This window comes from Siphateles boraxobius, unplaced genomic scaffold, assembly GCF_051911475.1.
Source record: "Siphateles boraxobius isolate OS27281-9 unplaced genomic scaffold, OSU_SipBor_1 77, whole genome shotgun sequence".
Classification (NCBI taxonomy): domain Eukaryota; kingdom Metazoa; phylum Chordata; class Actinopteri; order Cypriniformes; family Leuciscidae; genus Siphateles; species Siphateles boraxobius.
This window is the reverse complement of record NW_027509205.1, coordinates 13,555,001-13,580,174: the sequence shown is the minus strand read 5'-3', so window position 1 is coordinate 13,580,174 and position 25,174 is coordinate 13,555,001. Positions and strand designations below refer to the sequence as shown.

The 25,174-nt window shown below is 37.9% G+C and overlaps 1 protein-coding gene across 36 annotated transcripts in view; it reads left to right on the top strand.

Annotated features, from left to right (window-relative positions):
• The first annotated feature begins 6,299 nt into the window (after positions 1–6,299).
• eya4 (EYA transcriptional coactivator and phosphatase 4) overlaps positions 6,300–25,174 on the top strand; it is a 39,590-nt gene continuing 20,715 nt past the window's right edge. For 26 of the 36 annotated variants that reach the window (XM_077218296.1, XM_077218294.1, XM_077218295.1 and 23 more), the window contains exons 1-3: positions 6,452–6,800; positions 11,187–11,258; positions 24,376–24,425. In XM_077218296.1, the coding sequence (XP_077074411.1) occupies positions 11,226–11,258; positions 24,376–24,425 (83 nt within the window). In that variant the 5' untranslated portion in view covers positions 6,452–6,800; positions 11,187–11,225. Of the gene's footprint in view, positions 6,801–11,186; positions 11,259–24,375; positions 24,426–25,174 lie in introns of all 36 variants that reach the window. The other 10 variants (XM_077218285.1, XM_077218275.1, XM_077218284.1 and 7 more) reach the window with 7 other exon arrangements.

Here is a 25,174-nt window from a genome sequence, read left to right as displayed (position 1 = left end):
AATTCACTTTCAGTTTTTTAGCTCTTCACCATGACTGCTCATAAACTTTTAAATTGTGGTATCCCACTAATTTGTATATACTCTGAGGACATGCAAGGCGCTGACTTCAGTCACCAGAAAACTGCTCAGTAGTCAGACAAAAACTCATGGGGCTCTATTGGCAGACAAAGATGTGGTTTTGTTCAATTGACCAGACTAATATAGTGGAATGCGTTCATATTATAACAGTCATTAAAATGGCAGTGCAGATGTTGGTTACGTGAGATAATTCCTTCTCCACCTACACAAACATACCAATTCATAATGAAGACATCATGGATTGGTATATAACCTTTCTGCTACCTTTCCAGAGACATATAAATTGCCAGTGTAATTCCACGTAGGCTGAAGGTTTCTTCGAATCGTAGATGACAAGTCAGGATCCAGTCTGGCGTGAAGTAAAGTTCTGGAGTGCTGCTGAGCCATGGAGGTATGTTACTAATTCACCTTATTATACAGCATATTATTGACTACTCATTGAGTCACTGTCAGGGTTTGGGTTGAGGAATGTAGCGAGGACTCAAATGCAGGACAATGGGTTTTTATTAATTATAAAAAGGAAACTAAAGCAAACAAAAACTACCCCGTGGGGGAAAACAAGACAGGACTCAAGACTTCACAGACTGGACTTTGCAGGAACACGAAACAAGAGGCGACGACAGACAAGGTTAGACGACGAACCAGCACAGGACTGAAAACACAAGGAGAATAAATAGTGAAGCAAACAATAGAGGGTAACGTGGGAGGACAGACGGGGCAAATGAATCAATAATCAGGTAGCAAGATGGGAGGGGCTAGACAATCGACAGGAGAGCACATGACACAAGGAAACATGCATGACAAGCCATGTGCTCACACCAAACATGACTAGAACACAAGCACATGGCCAGTAAAACAAATCTCAAGCCTTGTGCTAACATAAAACGAGACATGAACACACAGCCAATGAGAACGCTCATAAACCACGTGTTCACACAAAACATGACATGAAAGCATGCAGCCAGTGAAAAACACAAGCTGCACGCAACAGCACAAAACATGACATGAAGGCACAAGACAAAACAGGAGTGTCAGGGCTCTGTCACAAAACCAAGAACTAGACAGAAGTGACAGTCATAGTCTTGACTCAAAACCATTCAACAAAATTTCCCTGCTGAAAAGACCGCATTGTCTCCAGAATGCAAAGAAAATGATTCCAAATGCAACAAAAAAATAAACATTTTTGACAATTTAAAATCTAGTTAGTCGGGCAAGATTTGTGTGCGTCCATATGTGGTTTTGTCATATATCTTGTTAGAGCGCACATCAATGTTTTATGCATATCACAATTAACAGCACCAGCTGGGGTGTCCAATTCGCAAATAAATGACTCCTATGAATCGGTTCTTTTTAACGCTTTAGTCTAAATGATTCACAAAACTGATTAGAAATCGCTTGTGAGTTAGCAGTTTGAATCAGACTTGCACAGTCCGTGAATCGTTCAGAGTTCACAACGGACTACCACAATAATACTTGAACCATTTCTCCATTATGTTAGTTTCAAAATGAATCAATAACCGTTATACATACATTTTTCGTATTCGTTTTACCCGTATTATGAATTATGCATTGGATTGTGTTGTGTTTTAGGGTTGAAGGAAATGACCGTAAATTTAACGGATAATGTCCAGGCAGAAAATTACCAGTACCTTTTCCAATTTTCTACAGATTTTTTTTACTTACTGTATGTTGTGAAAATATATTATAGTTTCTGAACACAGTTGGTTGTTCACATATTCTGAACAACCAATTTAATGCAGTCAATGGCTCCCTTGTCATTTTTTTTTTTTTTTGTCTAGAGCCCTGATGCATCTTTAAGGTGTATGTCAAGCCCTTTATTCATTTAGCACTAAGCATGCCTTGTGATACTTTAATGGAAAGTCCATGTGTCCATGAGAGAGAGAGAGAGAGAGACAGAGAGAGAGGTTCTTTAGGTCCAGCCGACATGCTGAGTTAATGGAAGTAATCCTACACCCTAATGAAATAACAATGGTGCTGGACAGGACACACACGCACACAGACACAGACACACAGACACAATTCCTCTCTCTCTCTCTCTCTCTCTCTCTCTCTCTCTCTGTCTCGCTATTCGGATATGTTGTGCCCTCTAAACTCAGATTATGTGCAACTGTAGATCATGCATCACTGTTGTGACCTCCAGACCTAACATACTCACCTCACATATAAAAAGTTGTCTAATCGCTGGCAAAGATTTTATTTCCACACTTCTGTTAGCTTGAGGAGGACAGTGACAATCTGTAAGTGATTTGACCTTTGCCCTATTAGTCGATGTTACCAAATTGGATATATTCTTAGACGTTAAAATGGTCTCTTTGTTATTTGTTTTCCTGTAGTACCTTTTTAATGAACAACGTATTGCTTCAAAAGAATTTAAAGCCTGGCAAATTAAACTCTACTCTGTCAGTTCCAAATATTTATGATTTGACCCAGAGTATCCAGTCTCAATGCAAAAAACAGAAGTCAGAGTCTACAAAAACACATAAATACACACTCTCCCACATGTTCGTAGACATGATGGCTTATTTTCAAACTGACATTCCCTTAGAAATAAATGTTCTGAGTCAAACAGAGGCATATGCATTCTACTATATGAGGAAATGTCGTAAACAATTTCCAGCGGGGAAACTTCACTCTCTCCCTTACATGCAAAGACACATGGAACCCAATACCAAGACGTCTACATCAGCGACAATTCTAAAATAACAAACATGTCAAAAGTGTTTCTGTCACACACTCCTCTTCACTCTCCGCCTCTGTTGATTGTTTCTGACTCGCAGAATTCATCCTGTAAGTGCTTCGGATCATGAGCGTTTTTTTCTGGCCTCCTTTCTTCAGGTATTAACAGAATTTATGAGGTGTTAAATAATTCCTTTGTTCCCCGAGCAGGCAGCTGCTGGAACCATCAGAGCCCACACGGCCGGGCCGAGTTCATTAGCCTGCTTAAGGAGCCTGTCTCTGGGGCTCAGTGACCACAGTCCTCCCCTGTCTCCCTTCTCTGCACTTATCAGGAGTTTGGTTACAGCACTTGAACTACTAATGAAATCTATTAAATGATGTCTTTTCATTACAGTCCGTCATTGATGCATATATCACAGTTTAAAATGCACAGGAGAACTAGTGCATGTTATACTTTACGGTCAAGCCACAGTAAATTACACTTGAATAACAGACTCAAGGCTCTTTACAAATAAGTCTCGGACGTCGTGTTTACAGAACACCAATACGCCTTTAGAGGTGTTAAACAGTCATATTTAATGATACTATGTAAGTCACCATAGAGCCTTTAATAAATGTTCACCTGCTACTGTCTGCAACAACTGGAGGCTTAAATTTTATATTTCATTTACTTTTTAGCCATTAACATTTTGTAATTTGCTTTGATAAAAGTGTGCTAAGTATATTTGGTCAAATTTGGTCATTTACTCCAACCTCATGTCATTCCAAGCTCATAAGCTTTCTTTCTTCTGTGGAACACAAAAGAAGTTGACTGAAACAAATCAGTGTTTTGTTTTGATTTGATTTGAGAGTGAAGAGGCTTAAATTTGTGTATCAATATGAAGTGATATAATATCTTAGAATATATCAATTGAGTTGTATGGATTAATTTCATGTTACATTTGAAAAACAGCTGAAACATTATTCAAAATATCGTATTTTTTAAACCGCAGGAGAGAGAGAGTAAATGGGTGAGGGTGGGTAAATGATTATAATTTTCGTTTTTGGATTAAAAGTACATATCTGAGGCTGCAAATGAAGATTTCTGGCAGTTGTTATTGTTTTTCATGCACTTATTTCACAATATGTGGGCAACATAGGCTTATGTGCGTGCTGTGGGGGAGGGGGCATAAACCATGCGTCTTTACGCCAGCATGCCAGATGCAACCCCATTCGCGCCCCTCTCGGTGTATTTTTATTCTTTGTTTGACAGGCATCTTCTGGTTCTACCATGTCAGCACAGTGCTGTGTGCAGCCAAAAGTTTTGCACAGGTCTATAAATAAGACCCCGCTGAGCGCATGTTAGCCGAAAAGTGTGGCCTGCCTGCACTTGCTCTTAAAGACCTTTTGACTGATTTAAAAAAAAAATTCCTTATAATTAGAAGCTTTCAATAGTCCAATTCCTTTGAATTTACTGCCAATTTCACCAAGTGGCTCTTCAATATAAAGCAGTTTTAAAATGACATGAGCAGAGGTGTGTGTTCATCTCCCTGGTGTTTTGGGAGAGTGTGATGTTGTTTCTTTCCTGATGTTTATGGAGCCAAATTCTCATGCAGCATGTGGAGTTAAGCTTGCAGATCAACAGCAGCCCCCTGCTAGTTACATTCCACTCAACAGCATGAAATTCTTGTTTTCTTTCTGTAACAGTGTGTCAGTCAAACATAGCCCAATGTGGCCCTCAGGAGCATCATTTTTCAGTGCTTGAGGAGGAGTCTGGCTAACATTGCAGTAATCGCTGAGCACATTTAAGCGGCGACTTGCTTCATTGTGGAGCTTTATTACTTTATGTTGCTCTCTTTTAGTCTTTCTACCTCATTTCATTTGCTCATATGCATACAATAGATTTTTTAGGTGAAAGGTTAAAAAAAGCTGTTAAGTTACTTGCCCACAGTCAGTTTTTTTTCTACAACATCTGCAGAGACTACTGTGCCATTATGCCATTTATTACCAGACAGATTTGTGGTTAAGAGTGGGCGTACATGGTGCAAGGTCTAATAGTCGTTTTCATATTACTTTTTAAAATAACTAATCACTTTTAGATTTAGCTATTTTTAAAAAAAAGTAATGCACCTTACTTTGTTTTCCCATTGACTGACAGCTTTCCTATCCCCATGTTGAGAGAAATGAGGAGTAAGTGCAGAGGCGTTGTGCGCGCTGTGTAAACATAATGGTTATTGTAGTTCTAGATTAAGGGGCCATTTACACAACCCTTTTTTCAGCTAAAAACAGAAAACGTTTTATGCGTTTTGATCATTCATTTCAAGTGTGTCTGTCTGGTCCCGTTTTACTATAAACCATGCCCTATAAACTGCCCCTACCTTAAGTTAGGCCTACCTAAAATGTCACAGCCGTAAGTCATCCTGTTTGTTTTCCTCAGTTTCTAAAGTATTTTAATTATGGAACTCTACAGAAAATTAAAATTTTATGGAAGGGGTATGTTTAGGGTTGGGGGGGGGGGGGGGGGTAGGTTTTTAGCTGTAATTACCATGAGTGTATTAATTTTATTGTATAATTTATTTTATGTTTTACCTATAGCTGTAATTTCATACTTATAAATAAGTTATAACAGTATAAGTTAGTCTTACAAACATTTCATACATAAAACAATTGTTTTAGTCAATGACATCCACGGATGTTTCTTTCCGGGAGGTGTAACTTGTTTTAGTAGGTGTAATTTGCAGGGGTGTGATTTGTTGAACTGTAGGACAAAGTCCGACCCTTCTCGTTCAAATTTTGGAAACAGGATTCAAAGTGCATATTTTTGAAAGCTACCTTTAAGGTCTCCATGTAAACTACAAAAACGTGAATTTGTAAAAACGGTGATATCCTGCGCATGCGTATTATATGTTCAGTCTATAGGTGCGTAGTGTTTCTTTACAAAGTAACGTCGGCAACTACTGGCCTGACAGCATAATTCAGTGTTTTAGTCGTTTTCGTGGATCCGTGCGAAGTGCACACATGGATAGTTTTGACAACGTTGTCGTCTGTACGTGAAAAACACAGGAAAAACGTTTCACGTTTTTAATACATAGTTGTCGTATACAGTACGTATACGTATATTAGTTGTTAAAAAACAAACTAGGAAGCCCAGCCAAGGTAAAGCAATTGGCTACTTTTTTAGGGAGAAACGCAATTTTGTATGGCATTACTTTTAAAAGTAACTTTCCCCAACAACTTCCATGCAACTTCTGATATTTTCACCCATTTTTTTGTCATTGCTCTCTGATCTTCAGCTGACTTTTCCTGCCGTCATGTGAGGACGTGTTTTATAAACCTAAATAAACCTGACCTATTTTAGTGGTTTGGCTGGTCTAAGTGTTGATAAATGTTAATAAGAGGAGCTCCCTTTTCTTGCTGCTTGGTCCATTAGGGTGGAAGTGGAAGTCCAAGTGCAAGATTGCATAAGTGTGAGTGAATCTGATCCCAAAACAAGGGTTTGACTTGGTTGTTGTTGTGTGGCTGTTGTAAATAAAACTGAGCTGATCACTCGGACAAAACTATTAATAAGAACCTCATCCTGGCCCTTGTGCTGTGCCCCATTACTGGCTTGGGTGCGAGCCAACAGCAGCACCCCGCATGGCAGCTGCGCGCATGCGCATCAATGAGCGCTCTTGCCCCGCCGCTGCAAGAGAACTTTAATAATGAAGTAGACCAAGGAGTGCGCGTGTGCTCACGTTGACTTTAGGAGCGTAAATTAAAGGGGAAAACACGGCTAGTGCAAGACAGAGCTCCTCGGAGTTTGGGTTATAGTGGTGATCTGTCGGTTGGAGCGTTCCGCTCCGGTGCGGCCAGTGCAGCTCTCATGAACTTAGGGAGGACTTCCCCGCGAGCTTCACTGACAGCGCGTGCACTAACTGGCGTGAGCTGTTCCTCGCGCTTCACGCAGCTCGACCACTTGAATATTTTTGGATGAGCATGTCAACAGACTGAATGCGCACGGACCTTCGGGAGAGTTTGGATATCGTAGCAACGCACAACTCCTAAGCGTAAGTAAAGAAACCATTTTGAACTATAAAATAGCGCACTATTCAGAAATTATAAAAGTTTTGCAAAATATTTATGACTACATACAACGCCTAAAAGCAGTTTGAAGCACCTGCTTGCGCCTGCGCCTAAGACTGTGAAATCTAGGGCTCTTAAAGAAGGTTACAGTTCAGAGTAATTTCTGCTTTATTTCCTCATTAAACCACCTATAAAAACTAATATTAAACAATTCTACAAATTATTACTGTTCAAAAATTTCTACGCACTAAAATGGAAAGTTTAACTGGTGCCTGAAAATTATTAAAGTAAAAGTTGTGCAAGAGTCTGTGAATTTTTTTTCACTGATAAAGAAAATCGATTTGAAACTGAAAAGACCATAATTACAAATTGTGACACGTTAAATGGGTGGAAAACAAATTTATGTTGTTAGGACAATGATGCTTTTGTTCACTAAACACGATTACACGGATTCGATTTTTCTGTATCAAATTTCGAGTTATTTGGTCAACAACACAACTTGTTGATTATTATTTTATTTTATTTACTTCATGCATGAAGTGCAGTCATTAGCCCATATGTCTTGTTTTGAACAGTTCTTAGTTGACACATTTTTTTTTATTATTTACTGGTTAACTTTTCCTTAAAGAGTTTGTTAGGTGATTCCCGTGTCCGTTTGGATATCGCATGCCATGTCCGTTTTCCCATGCACGTGGAGTTTGTGTTTGTATTTGATACGGAGGAAACGGGAATATCATCCCGACCATGAAGCAGCTTCATTGCGCGTTGGCCATTGGTCGCTTTCTCGCGCTGTCGATAGCAGCTCAAGCCGATACCGGAGAAGGAGCCCGGATTAGATTACACACTTAACACGAAATAATTCACAACACACAGGTCGCTCTGGTGGCTGGTAATAAGATGGAGTGTACTAGCCAACAATTACATAAGAGAACACCAGTGACCTCCTCTTTGGCCATCTCCAGGCCTCAAACATTGGCGTAAGACTTGTAAGCATTTAAACATTCGAACTATTCTTAAAGATTGCAAGGCAATTTGATTGACGGATTTACGATGGACATTTGGACTGAATACTGGGACAATATTTTAAACGCTTTTTTCTAGATTATAGGGGCTCTGGAAGTATGCTATCTATTAGCACTAGCAGTATTTGATTTGATCACATGTAGATCTCTTAGTAGATGAATCATTAAACCTCAAACAAAGTCTCAATGTTTTTTCTTTAAAATAATAAATTAATAATTTATTTTCATCTGTAAATGTGAACTTGGTGCATGCATCACTATTTTCGACAGCCCTATGGTTGTCATTAATATATTTTTTAAAACACAATGACATAAGAGGGTAGTCATATTATGGGTAAGGGTCAATGGTAGGGCCTAATCATCCATGGAGGTTTGGATGTTATACCACACCCTGAATGGTTAAAAATAGCGTTTTAAGATCTGTCCACTTGGATGTCATTTTATATTTCACAACATTATAGTGATTTAACTGCACGTGACTAGTAAAATAATGCATACATTTTGTCAATATAAATTGGAAAGTACACTCGAAAATTAAGGTTCTTTGGTTTGTCTTTGTCGCACCTTAGAACCGTTTTTCGCTATGGAAGGTTCTGAGTTGAGCTATGTGGTTCTTTGGAGATCTTGATTATTACATAGATCAGCATATTGGGTTCTCGGTTTTTTAAAGCACCAGAACAGATGGTTTTCTGAACAATAAAAAAGCTCTCCCAACTGGAAACTATAATTTTAAAGTGTGCTTTTACGTTGGAGAAGAGAACAATTTAGGCAATGTCGTTAAACCAAAGAGGTCTATCTATAAATTGAATAATGAAATCGGTTATAATAAGTAATGAATATATACACGCAGAATTTCACATTTGGACTAATTCATTTGCTCAAATGAAAACTGTTCCTGGGCCAGCTTGTTTGTTTATTAATAGGCGGTGTGTTTTGTCAGTGGAGTAAGCTCTGATGATTTAAAGGGAGGAAAACGAAAGCTTTGGCTTTCCTGCGCTCGTGCCGCGGCAGTGTCGAGTCGCGCGCAGAATGCCGCGCCACTAAACGCTCCGCGTGCTTTCATAACAATAACAGTAAAGAGCGCTGGCGCTCTTTGTTATTTTGAGACGGAATGGTCTGCTCTAATTGGACCGTTTACAATCCTTAGACTGTTGTCTTTATGTCAGGTTTTTCTTATTTGACAATTAAATGTTTGATCTGGGACTATTGCATAGGCCTTTGATTTGACAGAAGGGAAATAAATACCAGCTCCTCAGCATTACATGGTTAGTGCAATGTGTCTTTTGCTATTTGGCTGTCCATCTGTTCATTGTGTTCTGCTTGTGTGTGTGTGTGTGTGTGTGAGGACAGTAGGCTCAGAGGGCACTGAGTGATAACAGTAAAAATCAATGCTGCTCAGCTCATTCCCCCGCCTGAGTATTAAAGGCTAGAATTTCAGAACACAGCTTCACCAAGCAAATGAAAAATTCAAATGATCTGCTCTTCAAGCTGTCCTTCAACTCTCTCTCTCTCTCTCTCTCTCTCTCTCTCTCTCTCTCTCTCTCTCTCTCTCTCTCACACACACACACACACACACACACACACACACACACACACACACACACACACACACACACACACACACACACACACACACACACACACACACACACACACACACACACACACACACACACACACACACACACACACACACACACACACACAGAGACTTCCCATTTACATCCATTGATCTTATAGGTCACTGTAATCTATATATATGCTGCCATATATATTCCTAAACAGAAGCATCATGACAGAAGCACCATGACCCTTCAAGCTGACCCCTCAGGATTTTGAACAAAGTAAAAAATTGTTACAATGAAGATTTTATTAATTTTTTGGTAGAAACAGGTGTTAGTCTAATGCTTTGACAGAAATCACCAATTCAATTTTTTTTTTTTTTTTTTTACATTTGGGCAGTTCAATTGAGTTGCACGTTTCTCAGATCATTTACTTTAAAATTAGTATTTTTAAGTAATTGGTACTTTAAATTTCATCTTGTACCCACTTTGTCCAGCAAACTCATAAATGGTGTGTTAAGAAAAAGACAATATGTGGTAACACTTTATTTTAAGGTGACATTGTTACAGTGTAATTATATATTTAAGTACTGAGTAATAATAAGTAACTACATGTACCTACTATAGGGTTAGGGTTTGGTTGAGGGTTAGTCACATGTAATTATGCATAATTTACTGTTATTACTATGGTAAGTACATGTAACATAGCCTATGTAACAAGGACACTATAAAATAAAGTGTTACCAAATATGTTATATTGTCTTTAGAACACTTGGCCTCCTTTCAGCTCAAAAAAAAAAATGTTACTTATCTAATAGTAAGTTTTCTTATTGACTAGGGTATTAAGTGAGACAAGACTGTCCGAGTAAATTCATAAAAATATGCATGATGCCCCTGCCCCTAAAATCAAGATTTTATTTGGTAAAAAAAAAAAAAAAAAAAAAAAAATATATATATATATATATATATATATATATATATATATATATAAAAAATATAAATATAAACCTTTTCCTGCTGCATTCCCATAAAGAGAATTTGTTCCACTGGAGCTATTTCTACTTGAACTGGGACATTTAAAATAACTCTTGTTAGTGTAATCTTGCGTAAGTTTCATTTTTGTAATCAATAATAAAATAATATTTTTAATCAAATCAGTTCATTTCAATGTTACCATATTTTTTTAACAGTTTTTTGTTTTAGAGACTTTTAGACAAATTTCATCTCTCAAGGTTTGTGAACCACTGGTCTGGTACCTACGGCAGGACAGAAAATAAACCTATTCTCCTGATCCCGATGCTTTCAATGTCTTTCAAAGAGATTTTGAATAAGAGTGCTTTTCATTACTGAGGCCTCGGGAGGTTTCAAAGCAATTTGCCTCAGTTTCAAGCTTTTAAATGACAGAGGAAGGATGGGAAAAGAGAAAGATAAAGATGGTGGGTGGAGAGGGGTTTACTGGGAGGTAGAAGTCATGGTTAGATGGTTTTAGTGACTTGGCGTTTAGTGAACGACAGCTTGGCGTTTTGTGTGTACTGAATAAGTGCATTTGTGTGTGTGTGTTACATTGATTACATTTCTCTCTACCCATTGTTGAATGTTTACTTCTGTAAATGATATTTACTTCAGTCTGGCTGGATATGATACAGTGAAGTTACCAGACTTCTTGCTTCCCGTCCTACACACATATACTCACAGACACAAAGGAAGAGAGAGAGAGATACGAGAGAGGGATGCCTATGCATTGTATTGTGTTTTTGGCGATTTTAAAAGCATCCTTCATTTGCAGGTGTCTGGACTGTAGTTGAGGGGAGTGGAAGTTCAACTGATGGAGAATACACAGGAGCTGAATGAACAGAGCGTGAGTGAACTACAACTATTAGATGTGTTTTACAACATTATAGCTTTTATACCTTATCTGTCAGAAGATTATCTTATATTGTGTATAAATTACTTTATTGGATATAATTTTGCAATATATTCACTGGTGTTTTTGAGAAGGTTTCTCCAAAATGTGACTTTCGATTCTTTAAAGAATCCTGAAAAATGTGTATCACACTCGAGAAAGTACCTACAAAACTGCCCCCTGAAAAATTAATAATATTCACTTTTTATGATAATGCTGAATGATTTCCAGTAAAGAATCAGTCAAGGAACTCATTTCTGGTTTGGCATTGCTATTCAAGGCAAAAAAAAGGTTGGAAACTCTGGTCTATACTATGTGATAATTGAAAAGTTTGATTGTGCGGTTTGAAGTGTGAGTGTGTTTGTGTGCATGAATAAGTGTGTGTGTGAAAAGGCCACCCAGGTGTGTACTGAGCAGCGTTAGGTCTTTAATACACAACAGATGTGAGCTGAAGTGTAGAGCACAGTAGCCATATGGCCACCACAAGTCTGAGAAGTGTCACATACACACACATAGTGACAATATGACACACACACACACACACACACACATATTGTTGAAATGATTTCAGTCTTTCTCAGAGTGTCTTTTTCAGTCTTTGTGCTTATATGTTAGTAGTCAGATGAATTATTCCATTCTGGGTTTTTTTGTTGGAAAAAGATTTAAAAAAAATGTTTTTCACATTTCGATAACATATATGGTTATGCGTACATGATTGCGCTGAAAAAGACAGACAGGCGTCCATAATCCAGTTGAGGACGGATACTGATCTGGGGGTGTTTGGGGTAATGGAAGGAGAGGAAGAGGGAGATTGAGGTGTGGGTGGAGGGGGGTATTTTGTGACTCAGGGGATCAATGCTTTTGGTTCTGGAGAAAAATAGCAGAGGAGTAAAATGAAAAGGGGGGTGTAGCTGCAGCCTTTTCCTCTGGTGCAGTCTGTGCCCCAGAGCCCCAGAGCAGAGACCACAGACAGAGAGAGAGGACTCAGGTTACACACACACACATACACACACCTACGGAGAGGGAGGAAGAGGGGACGAGGCAGAGAGAGGAGATCAGAAAGCAAGGCTTCACATTCACATTTTTACACCTCCCAATTTAAGAGTAATCAGCAAATAACCACAAATAACGGAGAGTACAAGTTGTGTGTTGAAAGCTACTGAGCCGACACAGTAATATTTATAAATATTCTAGACTGGAAAGAAGTTGTGGGCTTGCTTTATAGCTAAACAAGCACCCCGTCTTTAACGTCAAAACAAACAAGTAGCAATCCAAACGCAGATTTGAAAAGTTTGATGAAAAAGTGAACACGCTTGTTAGTCATTTCTCTTTATAAAATTCTAAGTCTCAAACTCTTCATAAAATTCTCATCATCCCGATGGTTATCTGTTGTTTACACCTGTGGCTCGTCGCTTAATCTGTAAATCGACTCACATCTCACTTAAAATATCAGTCTTAATTCTCTTGTAGAACGTCACAGATTGCCATCTCATAATTTCGATTACGACATGTAATGAATGCAGGATAAGCTTGTTGTTTTGGTTCAGAAGGAACTGTAAAAGGCGGCTGCTGTTTGTTTACGGCACCCGGTGACTGTGTCTACAACTCGCTGATGATGTGTGATGTCTGCATGAGCTGGGTGTGCAGAGGTATGGTTATACATATGTTGACAGCCAGGTAGGATATTGTATCATTGCATTCGGACCAAATGCAATGATTGGACGAAAATGTTTTGGTCCTGAGACGTCCACAGAAGATATACATGGTTTATTTAGACCGCTTCTATTATTTGTTGCTATCAGGATATAAAGAGAGTTTTAAAACAGTATAACAAAAAGTGTTTATAAAACAAATTGCCTACCCTACTATCACAAAAAAATGGGTCAGTTTGGGTTTGGAATCAGTAAGATTTTTAGTCAAGAAATTAATACTTTTATTCAGCAAGGATGCATTAAATTGATCAAAAGTGACAGTAAAGACATTTATAATGTTACAAAAGAGTTATATTTCAAATACATGCTTTACGTTCTTCAAAGAATCCTGCAAAATAAAAAACCTGAATCATGGTTTCCACAAAAATATGAAGCAGCACAACTGTTTTCTACATTGATAATAATAGGATTTTTTTTTAGCAGCAAATCAGCACATTAGAATGATTTCTGAAGGATCATTTGAGTGAAGTAATGGAGTAATGATGCTAAAAATTCAGCTTTGCCATCACAGGAATAAATTACATGTTACAATATTAAAATAGAAAACCGTTATTTTAAATTGTAATAAACAATTGATCAAATTTGGTGAGCAAAACAGACTTAAACAATCTTACTGCCTCAACTTTTAAACACATGACCCTTTAAGTTGAGGAAGAAAAAAAATGAATTCATAGAAATAAACATAAAATGGAAATCTTTGGGGCAGTATGTAAAGTTTTTATTTAGGATCCTTTCAGACCTTGTGTTTTAAAATAAATGTTAAGTATTCAAGTACTGGCATTGAGTTTGATGAGACTAAATTGTATCCAATCTCGTTTGAATCAGTACAAGCTGTCAAAACAAGCTGCGAGTTTGAGCAGACTGTATCGTTCCTGAAGCTGTGCATACCAGCAATGGTTATAAGATGGTTTTTATAGTCACATAGAATCATTGATGACAATCCTCCTCTTGATCTTGATAACTGCATTAAGTTGTGGAGTATAATGACACTAATGTGCACTATGATGGTCCTTGTGTGCAGTTTTGGGTTGAGTTTAGCTGACAGCTTTGGGTCCAGCCTGGGCACATTATTTAACAAGCACGTCGACATCTGGGAAGCAAATTAATCATTTAATTAAATGCTCCTGAAACCTGGCCTTTCGTTAATGAGATTAATTTAAATAATTAACGAAAAGCTGACACAAGCACAAGACCTCATGAATAATTAAGCAGCATTTTTTGCAATCAGAGGGGAAGGGAGCACTTTAATGCTAGAGTGCTTTTTTATATAAAGTTTCAACTAATTTCTTAAGATGATACACACACTACAATGCGCATGTATGGAGACTTGTGTTGTGTGTAAACACTCTGGTTGCTGTACAAAGATACGGGAATCAATGAGCCAGAGGAAGAGAAAGACAGCGTCGCTCACGTAGTTGCACACAAGATCATACATATACGCACACACACTCATTCAAAGCTGCAAAGGTGTGTCTGTCTATAGGGCTTGGCCTGGTGTCCTGTTTCCCTCTGACCCCTTTCCCCTGGCGGAATATACCATTCAGACTTCATACACTAGGTTGACGTGGAAACGGAGCAGTCCAACATATGGGCTGGTGCCGTGACTGGTCATTTTAGTTGATTTGACTGATCAAAAACATATTTTTAACCACATAACACTGCTGCATGACTGTTGTGGCAATGTAGCATCATGCTAAAATTAAATAAAAGTACCCTATGTAACTTTTGGTCCTGTAGCTGTTAAAAAACAAAACAGCATGCATTTTGTAGAAAAACATTGTTTTGGTTGCGGTTCGGCTCTGTGTGACTGTGTGTGCGGGTGAATATGGTTCTTTTGTCATAACTAAAAAAGAGAGAGGTTAACCTGCTGCTCATAAAATATTCACTACTAGGCTTAAGAGATGTAACCAGTTTAGATGGAAAGATCTTAGGACTAGCTGAAGCTGTTGCTGTAGCTATATCCATTAATAGACACAGAGCTTCCTTGAAAATAAATTCCAGCACAGTGCTACAGCAACACGTAATGAAATGACCCTTCACAATAATCCTTTACAATGAACTCTGTTAGAGAACTACATATGACAATTTGTCAGTTCAATAAAATACCTAAATAAAATAAAATGTCGTCTCCACATCACTTTTACAATATTTCAAATCCCTCAGTTCTCGCCATCTCCAAAAAGCCAAGCCAATTTTTATTCTCGTTTTATTACGAGCTCTGTCGCGTTCTCTTTTTGCAAGCAGAATCTCCTCTGTTTGGCTTTTTTTTTTTTTACGAGTGATTTCCCGGAGGTTTGAGATTTAGCTGTTCCAAGTCAACCTTTCTCGCTCGTTGTGGCAACTAACATATGTCACTCTCACACCATACATGCGTCAAAGTAGCCAGAGTAACTTTTCACTATTTACGGATATGACGAGACACACTCGGATGAGTGGCGTATGCATGCAATCTCCTGCAAAAACCATCCCGTAAGGTCTAAAATAGAAACCCTTTATAATAGGCTTACTATGTTTAATCAGGGTAAGACAAAAACACATTTTGAAAGAAGGATTGATGATATATATTTTGAACAAAAAAACAGTTGCACATAACTTTAATTACTAAAATAATGTGTTGGAGATTCTCCAATTTGTGTGGATTGCACTTTGTAAAGTATGTGCATAGAATAACTGTAATGTTTTTAACTGCTATTTTATAGTATTTTAGTATTTTATTGCATGCACTACCTTGTTAAATTTTGACAGTATTTACATTCATTTTATAAGATTGATCTTGTTGGTATGATTTATCAGTTTCAAAGTGAGAACACGGACACTGAATGGACTGGTTCAGAGGAATAAGTTTCGCGATTGTGTGCACTCATTCTAATTTTAGTTTCTATTTCTAATTTTCAGTGTCCTCAGGGAGTTTGAATGTTCTCAAAAAATATACCAACATAAGCCAATGTCACCTGATCGGAATGAAAAACATGTTGTGTGTGTGCGCATTACCTACAGCCCTTTGCCCTGTCACACACTCTCTGTTCTTTTCTATTTCCTTTTTATTCCTCTCTCTTCCTCTCTCTATTGCCTTCCCCTACCTTTAGAGAAGAGTGTTTCAGGGAGGGGACACATCAGATAATCTTACACCTCCCAGGGGCATATGCTGAAATGTGTGTGTGTTGGGGGGTGTAGGGGTGGGGGGCACAGGTAACAATGTATTTTACATGAAAGGAAGAGGATAATGTTACAGCGCTGATAACTACAATACTGAAAGCACAAAAAAGAACAAGAAAAGGGGGACTGTGTTCGGTGTGTGTGAAGCCTCTGTGCCCGTAAGCAGGCCTGGAATCTGCATATAGAGCACAGCAGAAACGCCTATTGCGTGTTTGTTTATTACATTTTTTGGCTACATTTCAAGTCAAGTCAAGTCATCCTCATTTATATAGCGCTTTTAACAGTGTAGATTGTTTCAAAGCAGCTTTACAGAGATAAACATATAATTAAGGTAACAGAGATTGGTTTGGTTTTATAGTGGTTCTTGAAAAATGTTTTTTCCAGCTAAAGTTAGTTTTGATTGATTCACTTCCGTCTAAATGATCATTTGTTATTAAATTAGGGGCCGCTAAGACGACACCGTTCTCTCTAAACAGACTTTAATCGCGAATCTGTTATAGACGCTGATGGCGTTCACATGCGCATTAAGAATTGATTCTAAAGTTATGTGAGTTTGAATATATGTGCGCAGGTTTGTAATTCCTTACAAACCATGCCTAAACAAACTAATTGTCTTGTCTATAAATTTTGATGCAGAATTTTATTTTATCTTATCACTTTGGGTAGGTACGCGAACCGAAAAATTCCACAACGCTTTATCTGTAGAGTGGTATAGGGATCCTCCATAGGGAGAGGCTAGTTGGCACTTCAGCACTGCATTGTCATCGGGTCCAGGCGAAAGTCCTTCGTCAGATCTGGATACAGCCTGGATCCGGCAGGCTGTGGGAAAACCTCGGGAAAAACAAAGACACTAAAATTAGCGTAGATGCCATTCTTCTTATGATGTAACGAGTACATCAGGATTTAAGGGAAGTGTTCCCAGTTCCGGGTGACCTAATCTAAGCAGCCTAATATTGAATTATAGAAGTCTATAGAGTGTTATGTGAATGCTAGGTCAAAGAGATGTGTTTTTAGTCTAGCTTTTAACTGACAGACTGTGTCTGCTTCCCGGACAATGTTAGGAAGGTTGTTCCAAAGTTTTGGTGCTAAATAGGAAAAGGATCTACCGCCAGCAGTTGATTTAGATATTCTAGGTATTATCAACTGGCCGGAGTTTTGAGATCGCAATAGACGTGAAGGACTATAATGCGTTAAGAGCTCGCTCAAGTACTGGGGAGCTAAACCATTTAGTGCTTTGTAAGTAATCAGCAATATTTTAAAATTTATACGATGTTTAATAGGGAGCCAATGCAGTGTTGACAGAACCGGGCTAATATGGTCGTACTTCCTGGTTCTGGGTAGAACTCTAGCGGCTACGGTTTGAACTAGCTGTAGTTTGTTTATTAAGCGTGCAGGGCAACCACCCAGTAGAGCATTGCAATAATCTAGCCTTGATGTCATGAACGCATGAACTAGTTGTTCCGCATTTGTAAATGAGAGCATATGACGTAATTTAGATATATTTTTAAGATGGAAAAATGCTTTTACAGACACTAGACACGTGACTTTCAAATGAAAGATTGGTATCAAAGAGCACACCCAGGTTCCTAACTGACGACGAAGACTTAACAGAGCAGCCATCAAGTGTTAGACGGTATTCTAGGTTATTACGTGTGGAAGTTTTTTGTCCAATAATTAGAATCTCTGTTTTTTCAGAATTTAGTAGTAGGAAATTACTAGTCATCCAATTTTTGATATCAACTATGCATTCCGATAATTTTGTGAATTGGTGAGTTTCGGCCTGTAATTGACTAATTCTGTAGGATCAAGTTGCATTTTTTTAACAAGCGGTTTAATCATAGCCAGCTTAAAGGTTTTTGGTACGTATCCTAGAGACAAAGACAAATTAATGATGTTAAGAAGAGGATCTATGACTTCTGGAAGCATCTCTTTCAGTAGTTTAGTCGGTATAGGGTCTAACATACATGTTGTCGATTTAGATGAATTAATGAGTTTGCAAAATTCTTCCTCTCCTATGGCAACAAATGAATCAAAATTTTCCTCAGGGAGACTTTAATGCACTCCCTGATGTGATGCTGTAGTAGACGGTTGCATAGTTATAATTTTGTCCCTAATATTATCAATCTTATAAGTGAAGAAGTTCATAAAGTCATTACTGCTGTGTTTCTTGGAAACTTCTGGGCTTGAAGCTTTCTTTTTCGTTAGTGTAGCCACTTTTTCAACTAAATACCTTGGATTATGTTTATTTTCTTTTAATAGGGTTGAAAAATAAGCAGATCTAGCAGCTTTTAAAGCCTCTCTGTAAGCAATCGAGCTCTCCTTCCATGAAATCCAAAATACTTCTAGTTTTGTTTTCTTCCAGTTGCGCTCCATTTTTCTGGCTGCTCTCTTAAGGGCCCGGGTGTGCTCGTTGTACCACGGCGTTGGACTATTTTCTTTAATCTTCTTTAAGCGCAACGGAGCAACTGTGTCTAAAGTGCTGGAAAGGAGAGAGTTAAAAGTTTCTTTTGCAATATCAAGTTCTTCTAAGCTATCTGGGATGCTGAGACGATGAAACTGATTAGGAAGATTATTGGTAAAGCAATCTTTAGTGGCAGAAGTGATAGGTCTAACATACTTGTAACACGGAGTTGGCTTTGCAGCTTTGGCTAAATGTAATTTACATGAGACTAGATAATGATCTGAGATGTCGTCGCTCTGCTGCAGAATTTCAACAGCATCAACATTGATTCCATGTGATAATATTAGATCTAGAGTATGATTACGACAATGAGTAGGTCCTGACACGTGTTGTCTAACTCCAATAGAGTTAAGAATGTCTTTAAATGCCAATCCCATTGCATCTTTTCCATTATCTACATGTATATTAAAATCACCAACAATTAGGACTTTATCTGCAGTCAATACTAATTCTGATAGAAAGTCAGCAAATTATTTGATAAAATCTTTATGGTGCCCTGGTGGCCTGTATACAGTTGCCAGCAGAATTCTCAAACTTGATTTATCGTTTACATTATATATTTTTACATTAAGCACCAACACTTAAAAAGAAGTATATTTAAAACCAGATTTTTAGTGGTTTTGAAAATATTACTATAAATTACAGCAACACCTCCCCCTTTGCCTTTCAGGCGAGGTTCATGTTTATAACAGTAATCATGGGGGGTGGACTCATTTAAAGTAATGTAATCGTCTGGTTTTAGCCAGGTTTCTGTCATACACAGCACATCTAGGTTATAATCTGAAATCATATCATTAACTATGAGCGCTTTTGAAGTAAGGGATCGAATATTCAGCAACCCAAGCATTATCGTTTGCTCATCTGTATTATATCTATTTTTTATTTGTTGAATATCAATTACATTTTTAACCTTAGATCGGTTTGGACGTTTTTTGGATTTCCAAATTCGGGGAACAGACACAGTCTCTATATGATGATATCTAGGTGAAAGAGGCTCTATGTGATGGGATTTATCTGACCTTGGTGACGCGAGGCCGCTAGCAGATGGTCGGTTTAGCCAGTTTGTCTGCTTCCTTACCTGAGCCCCAGATTGTCATGTTTTGTCTCTAAGACTATGAGCCAAATTACTAGAGAGAAGAGCAGCACCATCCCAGGAGGGATGAATACCATCTCTTTTCAACAGGTCACGTTTGCCCCAAAAACTTTTCCAATTATCTATGAATTCTATATTATTCTGCGGACACCACATACACAGCCAGCCATTGAGTGATGACAATCTGCTAACTATCTCATCACTCCTTCGAACAGGAAGGGGGCCAGAGCAAATTAAAGTGCCTGACATCGTACTTGCGAGTTCAAACACCTCTTTAATATTAATTTTGGTGATCTCCGACTGGTGTAGTCGAACATCATTAGTGCCGACGTGAATAACAATCTTAGAGAATTTACGATTAGCATTAGCCAGCACTTTTAATTTTGCTTTGATGTCAGGCGCTCTGGCTCCCGGCAAACATGTGACTATGTTGGCTGGTGTCCCTATTTTCACGTTCCGTGTAATAGAATCGCCAATTACCAGGGCACAATCAACAGAATTCTCAGTGGGTGTTTCACTTTGTGGGGCAAATCGATTTGTTGTCGTAATCGGAACGGAAGAGTGATTTTTTTGATCCGCGACTAGAGCGATCCCTCACTGTCACCCATCTGCCTGGCTGCACAGGCAATAATTCAGCCAGAAACGAATCATGTAAAGAGTTCACTAATCATGTAAAGAGTTCACATTTATTAGGCTTTTGGCTATTGTCTACTACTCGCAGTTCCATTTAACACATTCTTAACATGTTTTTCAGCAGAAATCAGCATAGATAATGCTGTCAGTGTCAGTTGCTTACAAAAATAAACAATTTGTCCTGCCAAAAAAAACAACTGGTTGTCTGTGTGTTAGCTGGTTTCCCAGCCTGATCGTGGTAGTCTGTTGGCTTGTTTTAGAGGGATCTCTGCCACATTTTACCTGGTCAGGCTCGAAAACTTCAACCAGTTCAACACAGTAATGTTTTGAACCATCTGGCAAATATGTGTTTATGAATATATTAGAGTTGTCAAAAAATAAGGACTTCGGTACCAAGTCAGTACTGAAATTTAAAAAATGTGACGATATCAGCATTTCCCTTTAGCATTTTGTGCGCTGTTCAACGGATTTTAAACACCTCTGATTGGCCATTGTGTTGACGCGCTTAACATATGTCTGTGATTGGCTACAATGATCAACAATTACATCTTTGATGTCTTCACTGAGCGCTTACACAGACACACACGGGAGTGTTTAAAAGCAGGCGTCTATCAGCGGATCCCTTATATATGCTGATAGACAAATCCGCTGATAGTCGCCGCTTTCATACGTTCCCGTGTGTATCTGTGTAAGCGCTCGATAAAGAGCGTCAAAGACAACATGTTTCTGAAGGGTTGATCAATGTAGCCAATCACAGACACAATGTTGAGCGTGTCAACACAATGGCCAATCAGGGACATATATGTTGAGCGTGTCAACACAATGGCCAATCAGGGACATATATGTTGAGCGCGTCAACACAATAGCCAATCAGGGACATATATGTTGAGCGCTTCAACACAATGGCCAATCAGGGACATATATGTTGAGCACACGTCAACAAAATGGCCAATCAGAGGTGTTTAAGAATGCGCTCAACCGCGTTCAAAATGATAGAGGGAAATGTTATGTCACATTTTTTAAATATCAGTACCGACTTGGTACCGAAGTCGGTACTTGTGACAACTCTAGAATATATAGAGTTACATTATAGCTGTTAAATTTCCAGGTGCAAAATTTTGTTTGGATGTTGTTATATTTTTTGAGAACATTCAAACTGATGCCGGTTAATTGCAGAGCTATGTGCAAACATATCCACATCACTATGATCAGATACTTTCTTAACAGCTGCTTTCTCGCCACTGTCATTTTTGTTGTGTGTGTGCAGCAAATATTTTCATATTGATCTAAATGTTGCTCACAGCAGCATAGACGGTGTTCATCAACAGTATATCACTGCAAAGGTATTTCCAACTTTTACTTCTAAGCAAAGAGCGAAAAAGAACGTCGCCGTGATTATATCTGGGCCTTGAATCACGTTCAGTCTCTTGCACATTACGATTGTGTACGAGTGCAAGCACAAGCAATAAGTTGTGGCTGCACTTCACTTAACGGACACCGGTGTCGCTAATAACAAGGTTTACTGAATTCTAAATATAACTCATATTTAATTGTTGAGTACTGTAAGACCAGCTTGAACCAGTCAAGACAGGCAAACCAGCTTAGGCCGACTTAAGATGATTTGTTTTTCCAGCAGAGTGACATTTTCTAGTTGCTTTTCGAACCGCCTGCCAAAGAATTACAAATGTCACTTCATAAATCTATAAACGGTGTACAGTTAAACAGTCTTAGATCATTGTCCACCAACAGGCCTCATTGGGAGCTGGATCCTGCTGGGCTGCTCTCAAACGCTGTATTAACTGCTCTAAAAGCACAGATGCTGCTGGACAAGGAAGTAGTTACAGTCAGAGAGAGATTTACAGTAGGCTTAGAGCTCTGTACGATCGACCGATCACCTGCTTTCCCTGAATGTGTCAGGCTAATTTGAGGAGACCATATTGGGTGTGTCCATACTCAGCACAAATAAGAACCCAGAACCAGAGAGATGAGCCTAAACCACAGCACTTTTTTTTTTGTTTTTGAGAGGAGCCTTAATGCTTAATTGTCCAATAGCACATGTATTGCATGTAAAGTGTTCAAAAGATTGGGGCAAGTAAAAAATTTTTGTTTTTTTTTCTGAAGAAAAAAAAAATCAGAAAGAGGCATTAAATTGATCCAAAATTACTTATTTTTTTTTATTTTTTTGCTGTGCTTTCTAACTTAATATTTATTCAGGGGTTATTAGTTCATGCAAAAATGAAAACTGATCTTCATTAGTGTTCTGAAGATGAACGAAAGTCTTTCGGGTTTGGAACGACATGTGGTTGAGTAATTAATGACAGAACTTTTCATTTTTTGGGTGAACTAACCCTTTAAGGAATCCTGAAATAGTTTTTTATCACAGTTTCCACAAAATATGAATCAGAACAAAAGTTTTCAACATTGATAAAAATAAGAAATGTTTCTTGAGCACTAGATATTAGAATGATTTCTGAAGGATCATGTGACACTGAAGACTGGAGTAATGATGCTGAAAATACAGCTTTGCATCACAGGAATAAATTACTTTTTAAAATATATTAATGTAGAACACAATATTTCACAATATTACTGTTTTACTGCATTTTTGATCAAAATACAATACAGCCTTGGTGAGCATAAGAGACTACCGACCTCAAACATTTCAATAGTAGTGTATGTGTGAACATGAGTTCCTGGTTCAACGCCAAACATTCTTCCCAAAACCACACGCTACATCTGACACACATATGCAGTCGTGCATGTGTGCTCACAGGTCTACATGTGTGTTTTTAATTAAGACCCAGATGACTACGAGCCGTGTAAACTGTGTAAATTGATTGTGAGAAGTTTATAGACTTGTGGCACTCTTTGATCCTTCCTTTTGTTTTACAGTACAGTGTTTACGTTTTCAAGTGTGAAATATGAAAAAATATGCATGAATTGAAGCTTCTGTTTGAATGTAAGATAATGCTAAGAATAATGCACTGTTTTGGTTGGTGACCTTAGTAGACAAGAAAGAAAGAAGTAATCCAAGTATGGAGAGAGTTGCTCACAAGGACAAATACAAAGAAGTTGCAGTTGTGGTTGTATTAACTCAGGATTGAGTAATATCGAGCGTGACAGAGAGTAAGAACCAAGATAAACTGCCAGAATGGGAAATAATGTATTGTGGTAGAGAGAAAGGCAGAGTGATTTTTTGCTATGTATATTACTGAAGAGTTAAGAGAAAGCTTGTAATATTGAATGAAACTAAAGTGTCAAATATGATATTTTCACATGGTGTTTTAGAATGACACAACCTTATTTATTAAGATGTGTGACTATTATCATCCTTTCAGATATGTGTTCTATCTGTGGTATTTCCTTCTCTGCCCAAACACTCTGTTTTCTAAACGAGGTTTATGGCTCTAAAATTAATGTTCGATATCCATGAAGCTCGCATATGTCATTTGTACACTACCATTTAAAAGTATTGGGTCTGTAATTTTTTTTTATGTTATTGTAAGAAGTCTCTTATGCTCGCCAATAACTTTCAGCATCATTACTCCCGTCTTCAGTGTCACATGATCCTTCAGAGATCATTCTAATATGCTGATTTGCTACTCAAGAAACATTTCTTTTTATTATCAATGTTGAAAACAGTGTTCTGCCTAATATTTTGGTGAAAACTGTGAAAACATTTTCTCAGGATTATGTGATAGATAGAAAGTTCAAACAAGCATTCATTTGCAATAGGATATTTTGTAATGTTAATTAAAAAAGAAAAAGAAAATCTTACTGACCTGAAAAACTTTTAAATGGTAGTGTGATTGTGTTATTCATATTCACCTCTTTCAGTAGATAGCATCTGCAATAAAGCAAATAATCATGCTCAAATGGCAACAGTAGCTTCAAAAATCATGGACAGTGAGGTCATCACATTGACTCATATAGCTGAAAAATCACTCCAGACTGGGAATACTTATACACTGAATAAGAAACTATCAACATCAACTGTCTCCTCTGGTCTTTCCACAGGTGAAGAAATCGACCACTGATTCCCATGGTCCAGACCCAGTAGACAACAGGTAAGGTGAACACACTTTCACACACATACTCTCCACTGAAATCCATTTTGGGGGTTATTTATGAGTATCAATGTCAATGGACTGTGGGAGCGAGTGGTTTTGTACACATAAAGTCAGAGGGAGAGATAAAAAGAGAGGGATGTTAAAGTCATTGAATCTGAGTGGGTGTAAAGCAGACAGCTTCACCTGGATAAAACATGACTGCTTTACTGTGTGTGTTAAAGCACTGTGTACTTTGGGATATATTCAGAAATTTTATGCAGATGTTTATGCCATAAACGTTGAAAGAGGAGCAGCTCTGTTTTTATCTCTGATTGCCATTACATTATTATAAGAACTGTTTTTGTACATGTGTTCTTTGGATTAAAATGTCTGCTAAATGCTTCAAAGCAAAACTATTTGACTTTTTTTAACTTCTTGTATAATTTAGACCTTATATTAAGGGATGGATAGATGGATGGAATATGTGTACTTAAATAATTTGTCACATTACAGGAAATATTTAAGGAACTAATCAAAAATAATCAAATGGTAAAAAAAGAAAATGTTTGTACACTTCAATGTTGTCCATGTAGTATATACATTAACCTAAAATCCTGTTGGATGTTGAACTCGTTGATTGCCAACCATCCTTATTATAAATAACATTGAAACACAATATATGTACTTCATATAACAATTTTGCATATTAAAAATATCTCATCAGCATGAAATGCCATAAAATATTTCCTATTGGTCATTAAATTGTA